Below are 20,750 nucleotides of genomic sequence, written 5' to 3'. Positions count from 1 at the left end.
CAGTTGAATTCTCTGCCACAGAAAGTGGTTGAGGCCAAAACATGGAATGTTTTCAACAAGGAGTTAGCTATAGTTTTTTGGGCTAAAGGATCAAAGGGCATGGGGAGAAATCGGGAACAGGGGACTAAGTTAGATGATCTGCCACCATTACATTGGACAGTCTCAAAGGGCTGAATGGCCTAATGCTGTTTTCCATATTTCTACGTTTTGATCCCATGAACGATGAAACACAAAGCCAGTTGTGTGAAGCTCCAAGGCTTCATCCAACTTGAAGTGTGAACAATGGAGTCACGGTGCTGAGTCTGCAGGAGTTTGGCAGATGGCGAGTGAGAGTTTAGGTGTTCCTGGGTGGATGAAGGGCTCCCTGGTTTGGGAGCTGGGGTAGAGTAGAGTAAGCTCACAGCTTGCTGTGATGGTACCAGACCCCAAAAAATTAGATGGCAGTGAGGTGCCCTCATCCAGCGGGGGTCGGGGGGGTGCACATGAGTGTACGAGATTCTGTGTGAGAGACAGAGTGGGTGCGAAAGAAAGTGGGAAAGAGAAAATGTGAGACAGAGAAGGTATGTGAGAGAGTGAGTATAAGGAAGTGTGAAAGAGGGAGCATGAGAAAGTGTACGAATAAGAGATGTTTGAGAGGTAGATTGAGAGATAGGATAAGGGTGCGACCGAGGGTGAATGTGTGAAAGAGAGGAGGAATATGTGAAAGGGTGTGAGAGAGATTGTCTGAGAGATGACGGTTATAAGAGAGGGAGACAATATGAGAGGGTCAGGGAGAGAGAATGAGAGAAAGGAGCAGTGTGAGAGAGTGTTAGAAAGAGTATGAATGAGAGAGAGGATCAGTGCATGTCTGTGAAAAATGGAGAGTTTGTGAGGGAGTGTGGGAGGAAGAGATGTGTGAGTGTGAGGAAGTGTGTGCTTGACAGAGAGAAAGGGGATATGTGCGTATCTATGAGGGAGTGAGAGAGAGGGAGAGATGTTTGTAAAGCCATGAGCAAGATGTCTGTGAGAGAGAGAGGGCTGCATGTCAGCAACAGGGAGGTGTGTGCAGCAGTAAAAAAGATGGGAATGTGTGCGAGAGAGAGGGGTAGTTCTGAGAAAGAGTGGTCCACCAACACATGCCTGGCTGGGAGAGCAGGAAGTCTGAGGCTGAAAGGCCTCTGTTCCCTGATCTTGTATGAATTCTGCTGTGACGAGGCCATAAGTATACACCACTAAAGGTGAACACAAAGTCAGTGTTAACTAAATTCAATTCCTTAGCTCAGCCTCAATTCACTCCCCATCAAGGTAACCAGGACTGAAGCTAACACCTCTCACTCTCTCCAACTCTACTTCTTGAGCAAAAAGAATACAAAAATTTTATTAATTACCGCTGCTGTTTATCACTTCTAATAGCCATCTTCATTAATCTTTTTTTAAAATGAGCAATTTATTATTTAGACATCTTTTTGCCAAGCACCATGTCTCTTCTTCTTTCCTCAACCTCGTGGTTAAAGCTGTATGAAACCTTTCCTACCTGAAATTCACACATCTATCCCTTGAGTGAGAAAAAAAATTGATCTATGTTTGGTCAACAAATGTGCAGGGAAATAATGCTTATACATTTTTACAATGGCATCATATTAAAGATCACGCCTTATTACAGGAGTTTACGATAGTATAAATTGCTCTGCATATTCACCAAACCATGCAGTGTTGGTGGTTGGATTTGGAAGAATGGATAACAAGAACTACTGGCTGGTTAAAAACAGGTATGTACTTTATTAAAACAGCAAACAGCTGATCAGCGCTGGGGCAATGACAGGAGCTCTGTATTTACTCCCAGTGTTCTGGACTAGGGAGGGAAACAAGAGCCAAAATTCCCACTGCTGATGACTGTCCAAAGACATTGGAGAAGGTGCATAAAAATTCACAAGGGTGACTAGAACTGAGAGGATATATTTATCAGAAAAAGCTGAACAGGCTAGAGAGCTCAATTGTTCAGGAAAGAGAAGGTTGACTTGATAGAAAACTTTAAAATGATGAAAAATTTGATGCAGTGGGCATAGAGAAAATGTTTTTTCTTTATCCATTCAGAGGATGAGGTCATCCCTGGTTAGACCAGCATTTATTGCCCAGAGGGCAGTTAAGAGTCAACCACATTACTGTGGCTCTGAAGTCACATATAGGCCACATTGAGTAAAGATTGCAGGATTCCTTCCCTAAAAGTCATTCGGATTTTTCGGGATGTTTAAAACTCGGTGTCATAAATAGAAGAGAGTCATTAATAAATCCAATCAGAAATTCAGAAACAACCTCCTTACCCAGAGTGGGGTGGAGTTGGGGAAACTGCTACCTCGAGGAGTGGTTGAACTGAATGACATGGGATGGCACAATGGCTCAGTGGTTAGCAATGCCACCTCACAGCACCAGGGATTCCAGTTTGTACATTCTCCCCGTGTCTCCATGGGTTTCCACCAGGTGCTCTGATTTCCTCCCACAGTCCACAGATGTGCAGGTTGGGTGGATTGGCCATGTTAAATTGCCCTTAGTGTCCAGAGCTGTGCACGTTAAGTGGATTAGCCATGAGAAATGCAGGGTCACAGGGATGGGTGTAGTAGCTCAGGGTGGGATTTGAACTAGATCCTATCAGAATCTATACATTTTCAATGTGAAAATCTCTATTTCTCTAATCACTCACTATAGAATTGTGATATTATTCTTTTCTTTCTAATTTTCTAGTTGGGGAACAAGTTGGGGTGACCAAGGTTACATCAAAATAATTAAGAGTCACGCAAATATCTGTGGGATTTTAAATTACGCAGTTTATCCAATCGTGTAAGGAGCCAGGTGTTAAACTCGAACTTCATTCAACTCCGCCTGAAAGAATGATAGAAACATTCTGCTGATGCTGACTCATTTGACACCATTGCTTTAACTCTTGCTGCAATTTGAAAAAGTGAAGTAATATCAGATTCTGCATATTTCGATAGCTTCACATAAAGGTCACTGTCATTTTGTGTTTGATATATGTAACCACAGTAATATCTGAGTGACTACAGTCTCCAGCTTGTGGAGAGACAATGATCTGAATGTACTGCTGATGTTAAGCGATATAATAAACACTGCCAGCTATCACTTCGAGAGCCAGAACAAATCTGTTGTTTTTTGCTTTGTGTCTAGTTTAATTTGAAATGATAAACGTCTTAAAATAATGCACTATAAAGTCTGTTTTAATCCTTACAATGGTATAAGTAATGAACAAATATAATAGCATTGCCAAAGTGTCTAAGCTTAAATCAAACAGTGCTCACACGGGGACGCTTCTGGAAATACAAGTTGATCTGGTCAGGCTGCAGACTGATGTTGCCTACAAGAGTGAGTTCAGACAGGAAAGATTGCATAGTTCAATGTAATTATTAGCAGGTAACTGCAATGTAAGTTATCTGCTGTTTACTGGAAAAGCAAGTCATTTTGGGAGAAGAGTTCAATGGAACTATTGAGAGAGATAAAGGTTGAATTTTATGCCCCTTAAATGCTGCACAAACAGACTTGGAAACCATTGGATCAGTACTGTACCCAGCAACAGCCTCTGCCACAAAGTGCAATGTGATTTCACAGACCTAGATGTGGACCGTTGTTGCAGTAGAAAGCATCATGTTCTCGTTCAGTCAATAAGAGAGAACCCTTAAAGCAAAACAAGCTGTTACCTCTCTCAACAAGTTAGTTTGAAAACCTGATAAAGTTTAAATATCAGGCTTCCTAACTGTTTCCCATTGAAATAACTCCACAGAGGCCAGTATCCTGTCACCAAGCCACCCTTTATTTACATGTGTATAGTACTTGACACTGGTCCAGCTTTCTCAGAGCCAGCTCTCGGAGTGAACGGAACCTATGACTCTCCTGTTTATATCTGTCAGCCAGGGCTCCCTGATTGGACCAGATTAACAGCCCCAATCAGGGAACTCTATTCTATGAGGTCCACCTGGCTGATCTCCTTACAATCATTACAGTTTCAAGGTATTTTTCAGAACTTGATATTTCTAAATTATGATTTTTGGACTATACCTATTAGAAAGAGACCATTACAAACTTTGCTTTCATCTTTGAAAATCGGAGTTACACCTGCCTTGTTTGCCGCAGAGATTTTGCAATGTCCTTACCATAACCCACAAAAATATGACAGCAGTACTGAAAGACTCTTCTGGATCCAAATATTCACTGCAGTATGTAGATGACATAGCTTTTGGCAACTGAAGTAGAAGGGATATCATGGTACAGCTACAGAGGACACTGGTTAGGCCACTTCTGGAATACTGCATTCAATTCTGGTCTCCCTGCTATAGAAAAGATGTTGTTAAACTTGAAAGGGTTCAGAAAAAGATATTGCTGATGGTAGAGGGTTTGAGCTACAGGGAGAGGCTGAAGAGGCTGAGGCTATTTTCCCTGGAACATCGGAAGTGAGAGGTGACCTTACAGAGATTTATAAAATCATGAGGGGCATGGATAGGGTGAATAGCCAAGGTCTTTTCCCCAAGGTAGGGGAGTCCAAAACCAGAGGGGCATAGATTTAAGGTGAGAGGGGAAAGATATAAAAAGGACCTAAAGGGCAACATTTTCACACAGAGGGTGGTGTGTGTATAGAATGAGCTGCCAGAGGACTTGGTGGAGGCAGATACAATTACAACATTTAAAACACATCTGGATGTGTACATGAATAGGAAGGGTTTAGAGGGAGACTGGCCAAGTGCTGGCAAATGGGACTGGATTAATTTAGGATATCTGGTCGACACGGTTGAGTTGGACCAAAGGGTCTGTTTATGTGCGGTACATCTCAATGACTCTTTGACTTTAAGATGAGCACCAGTTGTCATGATTCCAACTGATTTTGTTACCAGATAAGTCATATCCCAGGCTGAAATCTGGCTTGATAGATCATATTTTGCAATTTTTTTTTTTAATGAGATGGTCATTCACTGAAATGTTAGTCCCCAGTGCTGCAGATTTAGTCTTAGCAACAAAACATTACACAAATGAAATGAAGAAAACAATTGAATAAACCAAACTATTTACATATGACACAAATTTAATGGTTTCAACATGGTAAACTACAATCCTATTAATTCCAATATCACCCTTTTATAAAGCTCAAACTTCAGAGACAGCACTCCTTTCTCTATCACATAAAGCATTTGGCTTAGACTCCCTGATCTCAAGAATCTGTTTTCCTTTCTTTGAATCATTATTCAAGCAAAATTGGACATTCCCAACTTTAAATAACCCATTCAGGGTTTTAATCAAACACTTCTGGTCTAGAACTTTAAAATTAAACTGTTTTTACTGAGAAAACCCATTTCTTAACACCTCTTAACAATCTTACGAAGACACCAGCTCACTTAATACTGGTAGCAACTGGTCTTGTCACACAAGAACCATGCAGTTCTAAATGATTAGATCAATTAACACAATAAACAGCTCAAGCAAATCCATGAGTAGCACAGAATTTGGAAATTTCAAAGTGTAAAAATATTTCACTGATAAGACCCTGTGAATTTGAGATTGAACACAAGGTGACAACTCCTAAGTACAATAGAAAAGAAATTGTGTTTTACCCAAAATGGAGAGGAGTATCTCGTGAATTTGGTATATATATCCAGGTATATATCTGGTGCAGCTTGTAACCTGGGAAAGAGCAATTATTAATGCTTGAAAGTAGAACTTGCTATAATTAACCAAGAAATTATGTTAAGGAAGAGATAATTTGTCAGACGGTTAAGGGGATATTTCTGAATGCAGTTTTCTTTAAACTAAGCAACTAAGAATACATACACACTGAAACAGTGGGCAAATCATAACCAAGATAACCCAAAGATTCAAAATTGGACAAGGGACTAAAATGTAAATACCACATTTCACTGTGCAGTTGTTTGAACTCACAGAAGAAACAGACATCTCATTTCATATTTTGTTGCTTGTGGTCGGTCAGCATTATTGTGTGGGTCTTGGCATTGCATTGAATTCAGTTCAGGCTTGACTCATTAATTTAATCACATCATATGGTTTAGACTGTGACTTTGTTACAATACTTGACCTTGTAGCGTGCTGCATCACAACAGGAGCTAGCTCTGGCAAATTAGATTGAATGTAGTTCTCACTTACACCTCAACACACCTTGTTCTGGGCTTTCATTTACTCTGTCAACTTCACCCATTATCCCTCATTCATTTTTAAACAGATTAGTTTTTGACATTTCTTAAACAGCCTGTCTCAAATTTTCATGTGGTTGTTGAGTTGAACTATTTCAGCATAGCCATCACTGAATCTATGTTAGGCACAATTTCATGGTTCACTTAGTATCCAAACAGCGAGAAAGTTAAGCATTTGATGTGAATTGATGCAAATTCACTTATTGGATCCACAAGCTGTGCATCGAATTGTTGCAAAGTGAGTTGGATTACACTGAACTTGTCGATCAATCCTGGAGACCTATGCAATGATTTTTGTTGAAGTATGTCTTGAGCAGCTCTGTGCTGTTCAATCTGTTTGCTGGGACGTACACCAAAACAAACATTGACTACACCTGGAGGACTATCAACTCAGTGAAAGATACCCCCCACCGGTCTGCCTGAAATTTGTTCGTCTTCCAGTGTAAAGAGTTTACTTCAACCGAGTATTGCAGACTGGTAGATTCCAAGGTGCAGGACTATGTGCTGAGGGATGCATGTAAGCTTAGGCCAGCTGCCATAGACCCTCTCTTTGCCTTAAAATGAGTGTCCTGCACAATTAGGAAATGCCTTTGGTTTCTGCAACTGCAGGGAATGTCAAATTCCAATGTTTGGTTTTTCTTTATACGCAAAGACTGTACAGAATTGCTTTAGTACACTCATATGTACATAAAGGTAATTATTTTAATTAATAAAGTATATTTTTTCAATAAAAGAAAAAATACTGGTCTAACTTAAATCGTACACCTCAGAACAGTAAGACCAGTTCTTTCATTTCCCAGTATTAATGTTTCTTTTGCTGATTTTTCAGGCAAGTGGGGATCTATTCCAGCACGAGGTGGGGGCCTGTCCTGGGTCAGAAGTGGTCTGCCTCAGGTTGGTTAGGAGCCGGTTCTGGACTGGTCAGGGCCTATTCCAGGCTGGCCGGGGCCTGTCCCAGACATGTGGAGATAGAATGCAAAAGACTCGATTGGCTCAGCTCAGAAAGGATGGGAAACAAGCCCATGTGATGCGAGGTCATGTCGGAGTGGGACAATGTATGGCCACAGCTGGAAAAAGCTAAGTTTGGGTCTGCAAACAGAGTGGGGGAGGGGGAGAATCAGGGAAAATGTGCCTTTCAGGGAATGTTCTCCCCTTGGAACTCAGGTGGGGGCGAACCTACATGCCCTTGGCCTCCAGAGTTTTTAAAGACTATGTAGTTGGAATGGAAATCATATGTGTTTTCTAAACCAGTGAATTCTATGCTTTAAATAATATTTCGTAGTTTGTTGACCAAAATTTGACAATTAATTTATGTTTAATTTATGTTGATTAAAGTTTTGGATCTGTAGCTTGGGTTGTGGATGAGGTTGTTCTTGCTTGCCTAGCTGGCTGTTTTTGTTCAGATGTTTCGTCACCAGGCTAAGTGTCATCATCAGTAGAGCTTCCGATATATGGTATATAAACCCATACAGATCAAACCTGGAAATTACACTAGTCACCATAACGGACTGGACAGCAGAGTAGAATAATATCGCTTCATCGGAGATGGTGACGAAACGTTTGAACAAAAACAAACCAGCTGGGCGAGCAAGTCAACAACCTCAATTTATGTTGACTTCTGTCTGTTTGTTAAACTACAACTTTTAAAAAGTGAAATATTGTCCCTTGTTTTTCTTGGGTTCATTCAGTAGATTCAGTTCTTTGAGTTTGTTGGCCTCCAACGTATCCACTTTTCTCTTCAATGTATTTATGCTGTTTACATCAACTAGTCCACGCGGTAGCAAATTCAAAGCTCAGTAGGAGAGGCAATGGCCTAGTGGTATTATCAGTAAGTCATTAATCTAGAAAACTCGGCTAATGTTCTGGGGACCAGGGTTCAAATCCTGCCATGGTTGAATTTGAATTCAATAATAATATGGAATTAAAAATCTACTGATGACCATGAGTCCATTGTTGGGGGAAAAATCCATCTGGTTCACTAATGTCCCTCAGGAGAAGAAATCTGCCATCTTTGCCTCTGATCTACATGTAATGGTAGATGCACAGCAATGTGGTTGACGTTCAATGGCCTAGCAAGTCTTTCAGTTCAAAGGCAATTATTACTGTGTGCTGGCTAGCCAGCAGTGCCCAAAACCGAGGAGTGAATTTTAACAAAAAGTTCAATATTCTAACTACTGTCAGGTGATGATGTACCACACTGAGTGTACAACCTCCTACCAGGATTCTTTCCAGTTTGCCTAATCTAAGTGAACAACAGCCAGAAACCAGAACAGGAAGTTCAGCAGCTTTTATTGAAGTAATATGTTCAAATGTAGCCCTAATGCTGGAGTAAATGCCCTCTTTAAAGCAGGGTTCCTGCATTTGTAGGAATGAATTAAATTTTGAGAGTTATCAGATTTGTATTTTTCAGTAAAGACTAAGAGCTTTGTAAATTAACCACCCACCAGCACTCATCTCAGGATGCACAAACGATTACATGCCAATAACGTATAGTTATCATGAGTCGCAGGGGTCTTTTCCCTAGGGAAGGAGAGTTCAAAACTAGGGGGCATATTTTTAAGGTGAGAGGAGAAAGATTTAAAAGGGACTTGAGGAGCAACATTTCCATACAGGGGGTGGCTGTATGTGGTATGAACTGCCAGAGGAAGTGGTAGATGTGGATAAAGTTACAACATTTAAAAAACATTTGGACAGGTACATGAATGGGAAAGGTTTAGAGGGATATAGGCCAAATGCAGGCAAATGGGACTAGTTAGTTTGGGAAACCAGGTCTGCAATGGGCAAGTTAGGCCAATGTGTCTGTTTCAGTGCTGTATGATGCTATCGCTTTTAGGATAGTAAAATACACTAGGAGTCTTCAAAGGAGCATGATCAGAAAAGTAAGACACCCATCCACAGAAAGGGATGTTCCAGATGTGTAACAAATAACTTGGTCAAAGATGTAGGTTTCAAAGGAGCTGACTAAGGAGAAACAAGAGATTTGCAGAGGGAGTTCCAAGTCTATTCAGATGAAGACACAGCACCAAAAATGGAGAAACAATAATTAGGGATGAAGGATGATCTGGAGTTGGAGGAAAGCATAGTTGCTGATCAGTTGTCGTATTTTAGAAAGTTGCAGAGGTAATCTTATCAAAGGAAGAGAAAAGAGGCCAAAGAGGGATTTGTTTGTGCAAAAGAAAAATAAAGTTTAAAATCAAGTGAACTCTGAGCCAAAGTAAGTCATCGAGCACAGAGCGATAAGTAATGAAATTTTATCCAAGCTGGGAAGGGGACCGCAGAGTTTTAGATGAGCTCAAGTTTATGAAGGTTATAACTTGGGAGGTCAATCAGAAGTGCACTGAAAGAGTTCATTCTGGAAATACTAAAAGCCTGGAAAACTGTTTCAGCAGCAGAAATCAATATAAGAGACACAATGTTATGGGAAAACATTTCAGTGTTCTTGGTAATAGAAACAATATTGGGCTAAAGAAAGTAAAGTCACCCAAAGGACACGAAGAATGTGGAGGTTGCAAGTGGCCTGCTTCAGCTCAAGACAGTGGCCAGAGGAAGGCAAGGAATTAATTGAGAGGGAACACACTAAAGACAAGAAGTTTCAATCTTCTGAATTGTGTCTCATCTAGAATCAAAAGTTGGACAAGCAGCCTGGTAGTGCAGGGGCAGTGGAAGAGTTGTAAGATTTGATGGTGTGATAGTGAGGTGGTGAAGTCATGTTTTTGGAATGGTGCTATCAAGCATAAAGATCGATCCTTGGGAGAAGTCAAAGGACACTGTGTGTGGGTAAACCATTGAATGAGATTCTCTAATATATTACAATACATAGTGCAATTGGAAATACAGTAAGGCTGTAAGCACAATAAACACAGAATCACTGCTGGCAAATTTTACTGCATAGATGCATGCTGCTTTTAAGTACAGACACTTGTCTGCACATGTTACACAACACAATAGTTTAAGACATCATAGAATTACAACAAACAACAGATTAGCAATAATTTGAACCTTTGTGTTGCTATTGAAGCAGATGTGGTTATCATTTCATTGAAGCCAGAAAGTAGGCTTTCATTTATCATAATAATAGTGTTTTTTTTAACATTCTGTAACTAACTATGCATAAATAGAATGACAAAGATAAATGGTGATGTATATGGTTAGCAATGATCCATAAAATCAGCAGCTCCAGGCAGATATAGTTTGATTATTGCTGTTGGAGTTTTATCCAGTTATAACTGATACTTGAACCTTCAAACCTCGGGGTAAACTGCATTAGAAGCAATTCCACAGTTGTTATTCATGTCCTTCGCCATGTGAACGTATCCTCTGTTGCCCCAACTTGCTCCCCAACTGAAGCATATAAAATAAATTTGTGTTACAATCCTGGTGAGTCATGACATTAGAAATCAAGTGATAAAATTAAGAATTCAAGTCAATATTTTAATTGCATTTTAGGATGTGGAGGTGCCGGTGTTAGACTTGGATGGGCAGTCAGAAGTCACACGACACCAGGTTATAGACTGACAGGTTTATTTGAAATAACAAGGTTTCGGAGCATTGCTCCTTCACCAGGTGAATTCATGTGACAAAGGAGCAGTGCTACAGAAGCTTGTGATTTCAAATAAACCTGTCGGACTATAACCTGGTGTTGTGTGACTTCGGACTTACTTTTTTGGAGATTGAGAGATAGAGATCTCTTGAATGGCTTAAAGGATAAAGAAGGGGCCATTTAATTCTGAGACAGATGCATCTTTCCATTACATCATGGCTGACTTTCACAACAACCCCATTGACCTGTTCTATATCCCTTGATAGCCTTATCTAAAAATAATCTGCTAATCTCAGTCTGAAAAATTTCAATGTTCCAGTATCTGAGCATTGAGAAAAAGAATTCTGTATTGCTATGTGAAAATGTATTACCTAATTTTGCTCCGAATGGCTCAGTTTTATTCTTACAATTCTACCTTATCTGGGTTCCCTATAAAAAGAGCATCTGTCTGAATATAGCGTATAAAATACGTGGTCATTAAAAACACTTTAACTGGGGCATCCCTCAAATAGTTGAATTGCAGGGGATACAAATCAAGATTTTGGCCCTGTCCTCACAATTTATTTCAGGCTTTTAATTCATAGGTCTTGCACACAATTTGTGCAGCAATGCCCTGCCCTTTCCATCACACTAAAGCTAATGGGGTGCCTCAGGCACATTACATTTATTAGTCCAGCAGCAGGTTGGCAGTGGGGTTGGGTGAGAGAGGGATTAGCTGCTATTACTGGCTATTGACCAGTATTCCAGTGCGTCGCTAACAAGTTTTCTTCGTACTGCCAATGTTGTTTGGATTCCCCAACCAATGACAGAGTGCAAAGCCAGTTTGTTCCACTCGTTGTAGCCAGTTGGGCCGCACTCAGAGTACTGTGAGTAGATCTGGACCCCACCCATTAGGAACAATATACTGCACACTCCATCCCTCCTGGTGTAGACCCTATGCCGACATTCTTTTATCTTCTTCCATTTTTTTTGTCTTTATTCATTCACGGGATGAGGGCATCACTGGCCAGGCAGCATTTATTGCCCATCCCTAATTTCCCAGAGGGCAGTTAAGTGTCAACCATATTGCTGTGGGTCCGGAGTCACATGTAGGCCAGACCAGGTAAGGATGGCAGTTTCCTTCCCTAAAGGACATTCGTGAACCAGATGGGTTTTCCCGACAATCGACAATGGATTCACGGTCATTACATTCTTAATTCCAGATATTTATTGAATTCAAGTTCCACCATCTGCCGTGGCAGGATTCGAACCAGTGTCCCCAGAACATTATCTGGGTCTCTGGATTAACAGTCTAGTGATAATACCACCAGGCCATTGCCTCCCCTCAACAGCCTAAGGTGTTTTAGCTCACATGTATTGTAAATTGCTGCATTTTGTTTTATCTCCTCTTGGTGTACAATATTGTAAACCTATTAATGGAATCAAGAATTACCATCTTTATAATTTTTACTATGACCTCAGTGCCTATGAAAGTAATGAGATCATGACCCAGTGATCTGCTGTAGAATATTTGGTTGATAGATTAATATCAACCAGGGCAGCTGGGAGATCTCCCCTACTCTTAAATGGTACAACAGAATCTATTCTACCTGAAATAAGCAGAGAATGCTGGAGTAACTCAATGGGTCTGGCAGTATCTGTGGAGAGAGAAGCAGAGTTAATATGTTGAGTCCAATATGACTCTTCTTCAGAATTAATTCTTCCTGGAATCCTCACTTTCATCCACATAGCTTGCAAGAATCTCATATTTGTTGGAGTGGCTGAGGGTCCTTGAACACTGTTCCTGTGTCCCATTACCATCCTTGCCTGCAGTCACAGCCTCTTGTCCCTGATTATAGATCAAATCTGAATGAATTAATCTGAGGGGTGTGACTGCTTCCTGTAGTAGAGTCTCTGAGTAAAGTTTCTCTTCCTAGATGTGGCACATGTTTGGATTCCAGTTCCTCAACTCAGATCCAAAATTCCTTGAGCTGTAAACAGTTACTACAGATGTATTTGTCCAAGATCACCTTGGTGTCCAGCAGCTCCCACATGCTGCAGCAACAACATATCATCCATTAGGCCAATACTATTTTATGTTATTTAATTTGTCATTTCATGACGCAAACTTCCCGCTCTTTAAATCTTTTACTTCAGCTATTTTTAATAAAAAGAGAGAAAAAAGAAGCCTAGAGACTTCAAGACAAACTAAAGACTTTACTTTTACTTCAAAGAAATAGTCACCAATTCTTTAACTGAATGGTGGAGCAGGATCAACAGGCCAGATGGCCCACTCTTGCTCCTATTTCTTATGTTCTAATCCTACTCACCAGTCGGTTGCCTTCCTCGTTCTCGGGTCATGTTGTTGACCGTGGCATCACTCTGCCTCTGGTTTCACTGTAAATCAGCCTTCAATCCATGCTTCGTAACCCCCTCCCATTCACTACCTGCTGTGAAGATTTTACTTCATGCATTACACTGTACTCAAAGCACCTCTTTTCCCCATGCATCCAATTCCTAGACATACTCTCTCTGTCTCTGACTTACTCAGGTAAAGGTTCCTTCACACTGACTGTGTGCTTTAAGAACCACCTTTTCTTATAGAGATAACACAGTGTGGAGCTGGAGGAACACAGCAGGTCAGGCAGCATCAGAGGAGCTGGAAAGCTAATGTTTCGGGTCAGGACACTTCTTCAGAAATATTCTTTTTCTGAAAAAGGGTTTTCACCCAAAATATCGGCTTTCCTGCTCCTCTGATGCTACCTGGTCTGCTTGTGTTCCTCCAGCTCCACACTGTGTTATCTCTGACTCCAGCATCGGCAGTTCTTACTATCTTTTCTTGTAGAGAGCTTTGATGTGTCCCTTACTTCAGGCAAGAGATTTTAGGTGATTAACAGATAACTGCTACGATCAGGCAGATGTCTTTTTTAATTAGGCTATTTTAACTTAAATCCTGTCCATTTTAGGTCTGAATCTCACTTCTGCTCTCAAATTTAACTTGAAAATAATTTACCAGTTGAATTTCCACTTTGAACCATATTCTCAGATACTCACTCAGTCTCTGCACAGACTTAGCTGTGAGTTCAAGGGACATCATTTTCCTCACTGAGACTGCTTGTAGTCCCAGTAGCCACTACTATGTTCTTCTGGTGCTGCTTTGATAACAGAGGGGTGGGTCAATCCAATTGGCCAGCAATCTCAAGGGCAGGACATCCGGTCCCTGAAGGGTGAAAGTTCCACTCTTGAGTAATTAATTCTGCCCTGGATTAGTATCATCATGGAACAATCAGTTTTAAAGTTGGGTCAGTGCTGACTGAGTTTTAGCTCTGAGGGGCGGATAGTCTGTACCCCACAAAATCCATCCAAATGATACAGACTAATGATCTTTCATCAGGTATGGGAAATAGCCTATTCCCATTTTATCACAGATCTTTTCTTTTTCTCACCATCCTCTTTTTGATCTGCTTAAAACCTTTGGCACTTTTAATTTCTCTCAACTCTGAAGAAAGTTCCGGAACATTAACTTTGCTTCCCTCTTCACAGATGCTGCCAGACCTGCTAAGTATTTTGCGCTTTATTACCAATTACAGACTAACTTTTGTGAAGCCTTAATATCTGGACAACAAATTGCAATCATGTGGACAAAGAGAGTTAAACCTATGACCAGTATGATGGCAAGTTTTGACTTGGTAGCTTAATTATAAATAAAAATACTTTTTGAGGCAGCATTAAGATGTTTTTAACATCTTGCTCCAACATCCACTCTGTGATGTACCTGTTTTTAACAATCCAAAATGGTTTCTGATTTTCAGCTCCATATCCAACGACCAAGATCCCATGATCCAAACTGTCTGTACTGCAGTGAGGTTCATAAAATATTCCTGCCAGAAAATAAATATTCATAATTGTTATTGCAGAATTTCTCATTGTTGCACAAGTCTCTAATAAAAGTTGGAATTTTGTGTGTGAAATATCTAAAACCCATGAAAATTCTGACAGAATCAGGGTTGAACTAAATTCCCATATTGATCCCTGTTCAGAGATAACCTTGAACAAATTTTTTTTAAATTATTCATTCATAGAATGTGAGCATCATTGGCTAGGCCAACATCTATTACCCATTCCTAATTGCCCAGAGGGCAGTTAAGAGTCAACTACATCATTGTGGGTCTGGTATCACATGTAGGCCAGACCAGATGAGGATGACAGGTTTCCTTCCCTAACAGGCATTAGTGAATCATATGGGCTTTTCCTGACAATCAGCAATGGTTTCATGGTCATCATGAGACTCACTTACAAATTATTGTTGAATTCAAATTCCACCATCTTCCATGGTGGGATTTCGATCCAGGTCCCCAGAATGTTATCTGGATATCTGGATTAACATTCCAGTGATAATACTACTAGGCCATTGGCTCCCCGATAATCATTAAAAGCCCGGGTTTCAGCCACTCCCACGTTCCTTAGGATGTGTTGATTGGGAGGAAAAACTGTGGAAATAATGGGCTCCTTAAACCTATTCCCTATTATAGCTACATCCAGCTTAAGTGTGTTCATGGGTACCTCCAGAAAAGTTGTCCATTTCGACCCATGATAGATGCAACCAATCCAACATCAAAAGGTATAACTGAAAAAATAGGTGTGGTCCTAATTTCTACTTCAATTGATACTTCAATGTTGAAACTTACATTCTTCTATTTTGTCTTCAGCCCTATTTGAATCTCAAATGTCTCCTTTCAGAAAAGCAGGCTATTACTCCAGTACCATTTTTTCTCGGCAGCTTAGTGTCCATGTGCTGCCATGTGGCATGTTGAAAGTGGCCCAGTGGGATTGTGGGTAGGCCATCAGTAGATGTGACAGATTGCTGTTTTGTTTCACCCTAACATATTTCTACTTCCTTCTATGTGTCAATGGAAGTTTTAGTCTTTGCTCTTGAAAGACCACACAATCAGACAAATTGTGCAGCTTAGACATCTGGAGTTCTGTCAAAGCAGATTTCAGATGTATGGTTTTGATGATGAGGAGTCTGCCAATTTTCAAACATGACCATAAGAACTAAAAATAGAAGTAGACCATTCAGCCCATTGAGTCTGCTTGGCCATTCAATGAGATCATGGTTGATCTAATAATCCTCAACTCCACTTCCCTGCCTTTCCCCCATAACACTTCATTCCCGTTACTGATTAAAACTCTGTCCATCTCAGCACTGAATGTACTTAATGACTCAGCCTCAACAGCCCTTTGCAGTAAAGAATTGCACAGATTCACTACCCTCTGAAAGAAGCAGTTCCTCCTTATCTCGACTAAAATGTGTGCCCTCTTATCCTGAGATAAGCCCTCTGGCCACAGACTCTCCCACAAGGGAGCACCGACCTCTCTGTACCTACATTGTCACTAAAATTAGGCTCCAATCATATCCAATCATATCAGAGAAACAACAACACAATTTGCCAGCATTTATGACAGCATGACTCCCTATTATCTAAATCCCCAATAAAACAAGTTCACAGTTTGTACTGACAGTGGATAGGCATTTAAAGGGACACAATAGAAATATGTCTAACAACATTTGAAGATTATTTCCGAGCTTTTCCCTTTTTTTTTGAAATATTCTTTAGTAGGACCTGGGCTTCACTGGCTGGGTTGGCATTTATCATCCAACCTGGGTTATCCTTGATGGAAGATAATGGTGAGCTGCCTTCTTGAACATCTACAGCCCATCTGGTGTAGATTGTTCCACAATGCGATTAGAGTGGGAATTCCAGGATTTAAACTCAGTGACACTGAACAATGGCATTCATGTCAGAATGGTGAATAGCTTGAGGGTGTGAGGAGGGAAATGAACTTGAAGGTGGTGGTGCCCTTCCACATGGTTGTATCTATGCGTTTGGAAGTTGCTAAGGAGACTTGGTGAATTTCTGCAGTACATCTTGTGGATGGTACACACCGCTGCTATTGTCAATGGTGAAGGGAGTGAATGTTTGTGGATATGGTGCCAATCAAGCCGGCTGCTTTGTCCTGGATAGCATCTTGAGTGTTGTTAGAGCTGCACCAATCCAGGCAAGTGGGGAATATTCCATCACACTCCTGACTTATCCCTTGTAGATGGTGAAAATTCTTTGGAGAACCAGGTGGTGAGTTACCTAACCTCCGATTTGCAACTATAGCCATTGTATTTATATGATTGTACGGGGATTGGTCAGCTCTGTTAGCCTGGCATCTGGTTTGGCAGATGGAATGATGCCAGCAGGTTGGGTTTAATTCCCATACCAGCAGAGGTTACCATGAAGGACACTCCTTTCTCAACCTTGCCCCTCACCTGAGAAATAGTGACCCTTAGTTTAAACCACCACCAGTTCTCTCTCTCTCTCATTCTCTCTCTCTAATGAGAGAGTGGGGCCTTTTCCTTTTCTTATATGGATAGTCTCGTTCAGTTTCTGGCCAGTGGTAATAGAGGGTTCAGTACTGGCAATGCCATTGAATGTCAAGGGGAGATTGTTAAATCATCTCTTATTTGAGATAGTCATTGTTTCTTTTTCCTCCACTTCCACTGAGTTGCTCAGTAGGTTTATACTGAGTGCTTTTTATTTTGGTGGAACAACAGGGGCCCCAATATGAATCCCACTTGCAAAAACATTTATATTTTGAGGAGGAAGGTAGAAGAACAATGGAGAAATATTGCTACCCCAAGGGAGCCTTATTCCAGACATGGGTTATCACACCTAGCAATGACAAAGCTGAACTTAAAACAGGATATAGAGGTTTTGAGTTAGCAATAAAATGCAAAGCTTGTGATGATGATGTGCTTTAAGAGGTTATTTTGTCCTGGTTTCTTTTAGGACAAAGGGTGAATAAGAGCTGACAAGCTGGCTGGTTAAGACCACTTGAGTAGACAGCTTGGGAGGTTTGGGTTCTTTTTAACTGCTTGAATGGGTGTGTCTAGCTCTCATAGATCAGGTTTCTGGGTTTCAGGTTTCTGGGTTTTGGTTTTTCAGTGGCATCAGAAGCTGTTGGGGTCTCAACAGAGTTGGAAGCTTCAGTGAGTATCTCATGGCTGACACTCTCTCTGAATTTTCTCTTGTTTTTTTCCCTCCAGGATTGGAGAACTGCATGTGAGAATCTGTGTGAAGTTACCTTTTTGCCAAGGCATGTGTTTATGGCATGTTACTACATTGGGACAGTTAAATAATTATAGTGATTGTATCTATTATTCTGTTAAGTTTTCCAATAGAGTTAATTTATTCTAAGTTCTTCTTTCTTTTGTTTGTATTTTAACTATAGTGATTAAATAAACTATGTTTTCCTTCATGTCGAGTAGTTTGACCAGTCGCATTGCATCTGGAATATGGCACATCACATTTTCCTTTAAAATAAGAAAAAATTAAGGTCTAGGCTAACTTCTTAAAATATTTTGAGGGGGTCTGGTCTGTCCATAACAAGCTGCACTGCCTGCTGCGTACCTGCATTGACATATACCACTGAGCTGCTTCATACTGGTAAACTGTACTGTCAGATCTTCCTTTGTCATTTTATTCAAAGAAGTCTACTGTGTTGCTCTATAGAGATTGTTGGAAATGGGCAGATACTGGAAAATTCTGGAATTATTAAGACAAGACCTGGGACACATTGGATAGTGCTTGGATCTGACATTTCTTGACACATGAAGCGTGCTTCCCTGCTGCTTTAATCTCGATAACAAGCATGAACCAGTTTAACATGCTGAGAAAATTTGCTTCTTACCTGATTTGTACAACATGAAAGATCTATGCTCGGCATCTATACCAGCAGATATCGGTCCAACTGTGGCCACTGCTGTAGCTAAATCCGCTTCCGAGCCTGATGGAATATGCTTCACACCTTTGCAAGTAGCAACAATATCACTCTGGTTGAACATACAATTGCCATCCTGAAACCAAAAGCAAGTCCGATAAAACTGAGTAAGCATAGGATCCCAAATGTTACCCAGGAATATCTTGGCAGCTGTTACCATAACTGGTTGAAAATGTAGATTTCTGGAGAAATTTGAGGCTGCGTTCTTTCTATTCATAGCAAACAAAACCAATCAACTATCTGACAACTGCCAAACAATGAAGTTTCAGAAAAGAGTTACCTTTGCAGTGTATGGATAGGACTGCTCAGAAGTGATGCCCTTTTCTTTTATGAATAGGAAACCTGCCAGGACAGATCCACCATTACATCCTGCATTTCCCACAGCTCTGCTACAATCCATCAGGTACTGCTCACTCAGGGAAATGAGCTTTCCTGTTTTATTAAAGACTTGCCCTTCAAGTACGCCAGTAGTACTGAAAGCCCAACATGAGCCACATTGCCCCTAACAAAGAAATAAAAGTCTCAGTGAGAGGGGAAATGGTTTAGGACATTTTTCTAATTTTAGACTTTGGAGAATTCATGAGGAAACTCGTTGTTTGGAACACAATCAAGAATAAAAAGTTGAGACAGAAGCAGTAACTTAAAAGATTTACTGGTCAGGTGATACTAAAATAGTTTTTTAAAGAGTAAACAAGGTGAAGCTCAGGAATGGAAAGCAGAAAGGGAAAGAATGTGTCAGTGCAGTATAAGGTACCCCCCACATTGGGAAGGTGTACAGGAGGAAGGCAGAGTAAGGTGGCAATTAGAAGAGAAGAAAATACAAAGAAACAATAATAGTGATTTTTTGAAAAAGGAGAAAATAAATGTCAAGATTTATTGTCCAAGACTAAGATTCTATTTGACTGTGTTTAATGCACAAAACAAGTTGTCAATATTTCTGCCTTGATGTATTGTCACGTGCAATTCATCACATAATCATACAGACTTTGGATCATCACAGCAAACTGATCGTATTGCTTATTTTACCTGTTATAGAAGTTAAATAACATAATTTTAATATTGTGTGGCATCAACAGTTCTTCAAATGATCTCGCTTGAATAAGCACCAGAACCATTTCCCCACATCTTTACCTGGTCCTTCACTGCAGTAACATAACCTTTGGGACGCCAGTCAACAGCCAGAGGCAGTTCAACATTCTTGTTTGCTGTAAACACTTTGGAAATTGACTTCTCGGCTTTGTTTATGCTGGATGCAGACAAAAGCTGCCTGAACTCATCAAAGGTCTAGAAAATCAAAACATCTGAAATTGTGACTTATTCGGATTTAAAGACTCATTTTATTTTGTATACAATTTCACAGTGAATTTGCATAACTTTCATCATCTGGGTGCAAGAAATGATCACTTAGGATTCCCAAGAATCAGTCATTGGATGGACTGTTTTAGCAGCATGCAGCCGAGAGTTGCATTTGTAAAGTTTCAAACATTCATAGCCTAGATGTTCTCACATTGTAGGCGTGGTTCAGTTAATGAGATGTTTCAAAATGAGAAAGAAAAAAAAATCACAAGAAGACCCCCAAACATTTTAAGCAACATTTGTGGGGAACATTCATAAACAGGTTGGTGAGCTGACTGAAAAATTGACTAAACAATTCTGTACATCTCAGAAAGTATGCTGGGAGTATATTAGCAGTTAATACGGCAGGGAGTCAGAAACTGGAATAAGGTGCTCACTGCTCAAAGATAGATGAATTGGATATATCACAAGAGCTGATGTTACTACATGGAAGAAAATTGTCTGCCGTAGCCACCTAAAGAGGCATTGAGACTTGGCATGGAAGTTGTTGGAAGATGTTATCAGTAAGCTCAGTATGGAAACATGAACTCATACTCAAGATGCAGAACATTTCATGATTGGATTGCAGCCACAAGTAATTGTTGCTGGACTTTAAACTCTGTGTGTATATGTACATGAGTGTATGTGTGTATCTGTTTGTGTGTACGTATATATTTGTGTGTGTGTTTATATGTGTGTGGATATAAGCATGTGTATGTGTGTATATTTATGTGTTTGTATGTATGTGTGTATATGTGTGTCTGTGTGAGTGTCCTTGTATGTGTTTTTGAGTGCGTGTGTATGTGTTGTGTGCATGTGTGTGTGTATGTTTGTGTATGTATGCGTGTGAGTGAGTGTGTGTGTGTGTTGGGTGTGTATGCATG

General features: G+C 40.3%; 1 protein-coding gene across 5 annotated transcripts in view; it reads left to right on the top strand.

Moving 5' to 3' along the window:
• LOC109930144 (procathepsin L-like) overlaps positions 1-3,117 on the top strand; it is a 79,918-nt gene extending 76,801 nt beyond the window's left edge. For all 5 annotated transcript variants that reach the window (XM_048614202.1, XM_048614204.1, XM_048614201.1 and 2 more), the window contains 2 exons: positions 1,643-1,748; positions 2,719-3,117. In XM_048614202.1, coding sequence (XP_048470159.1) covers positions 1,643-1,748; positions 2,719-2,818 — 206 coding nt within the window. In that variant the 3' untranslated portion in view covers positions 2,819-3,117. The remainder of the gene's footprint in view (positions 1-1,642; positions 1,749-2,718) is intronic.
• The last annotated feature ends 17,633 nt before the right edge of the window (positions 3,118-20,750 follow it).

This window comes from Rhincodon typus, chromosome 29, assembly GCF_021869965.1.
Source record: "Rhincodon typus isolate 14 chromosome 29, sRhiTyp1.1, whole genome shotgun sequence".
Classification (NCBI taxonomy): Eukaryota; Metazoa; Chordata; class Chondrichthyes; order Orectolobiformes; family Rhincodontidae; genus Rhincodon; species Rhincodon typus.
This window is presented reverse-complemented; position numbering and strand designations above follow the sequence as displayed.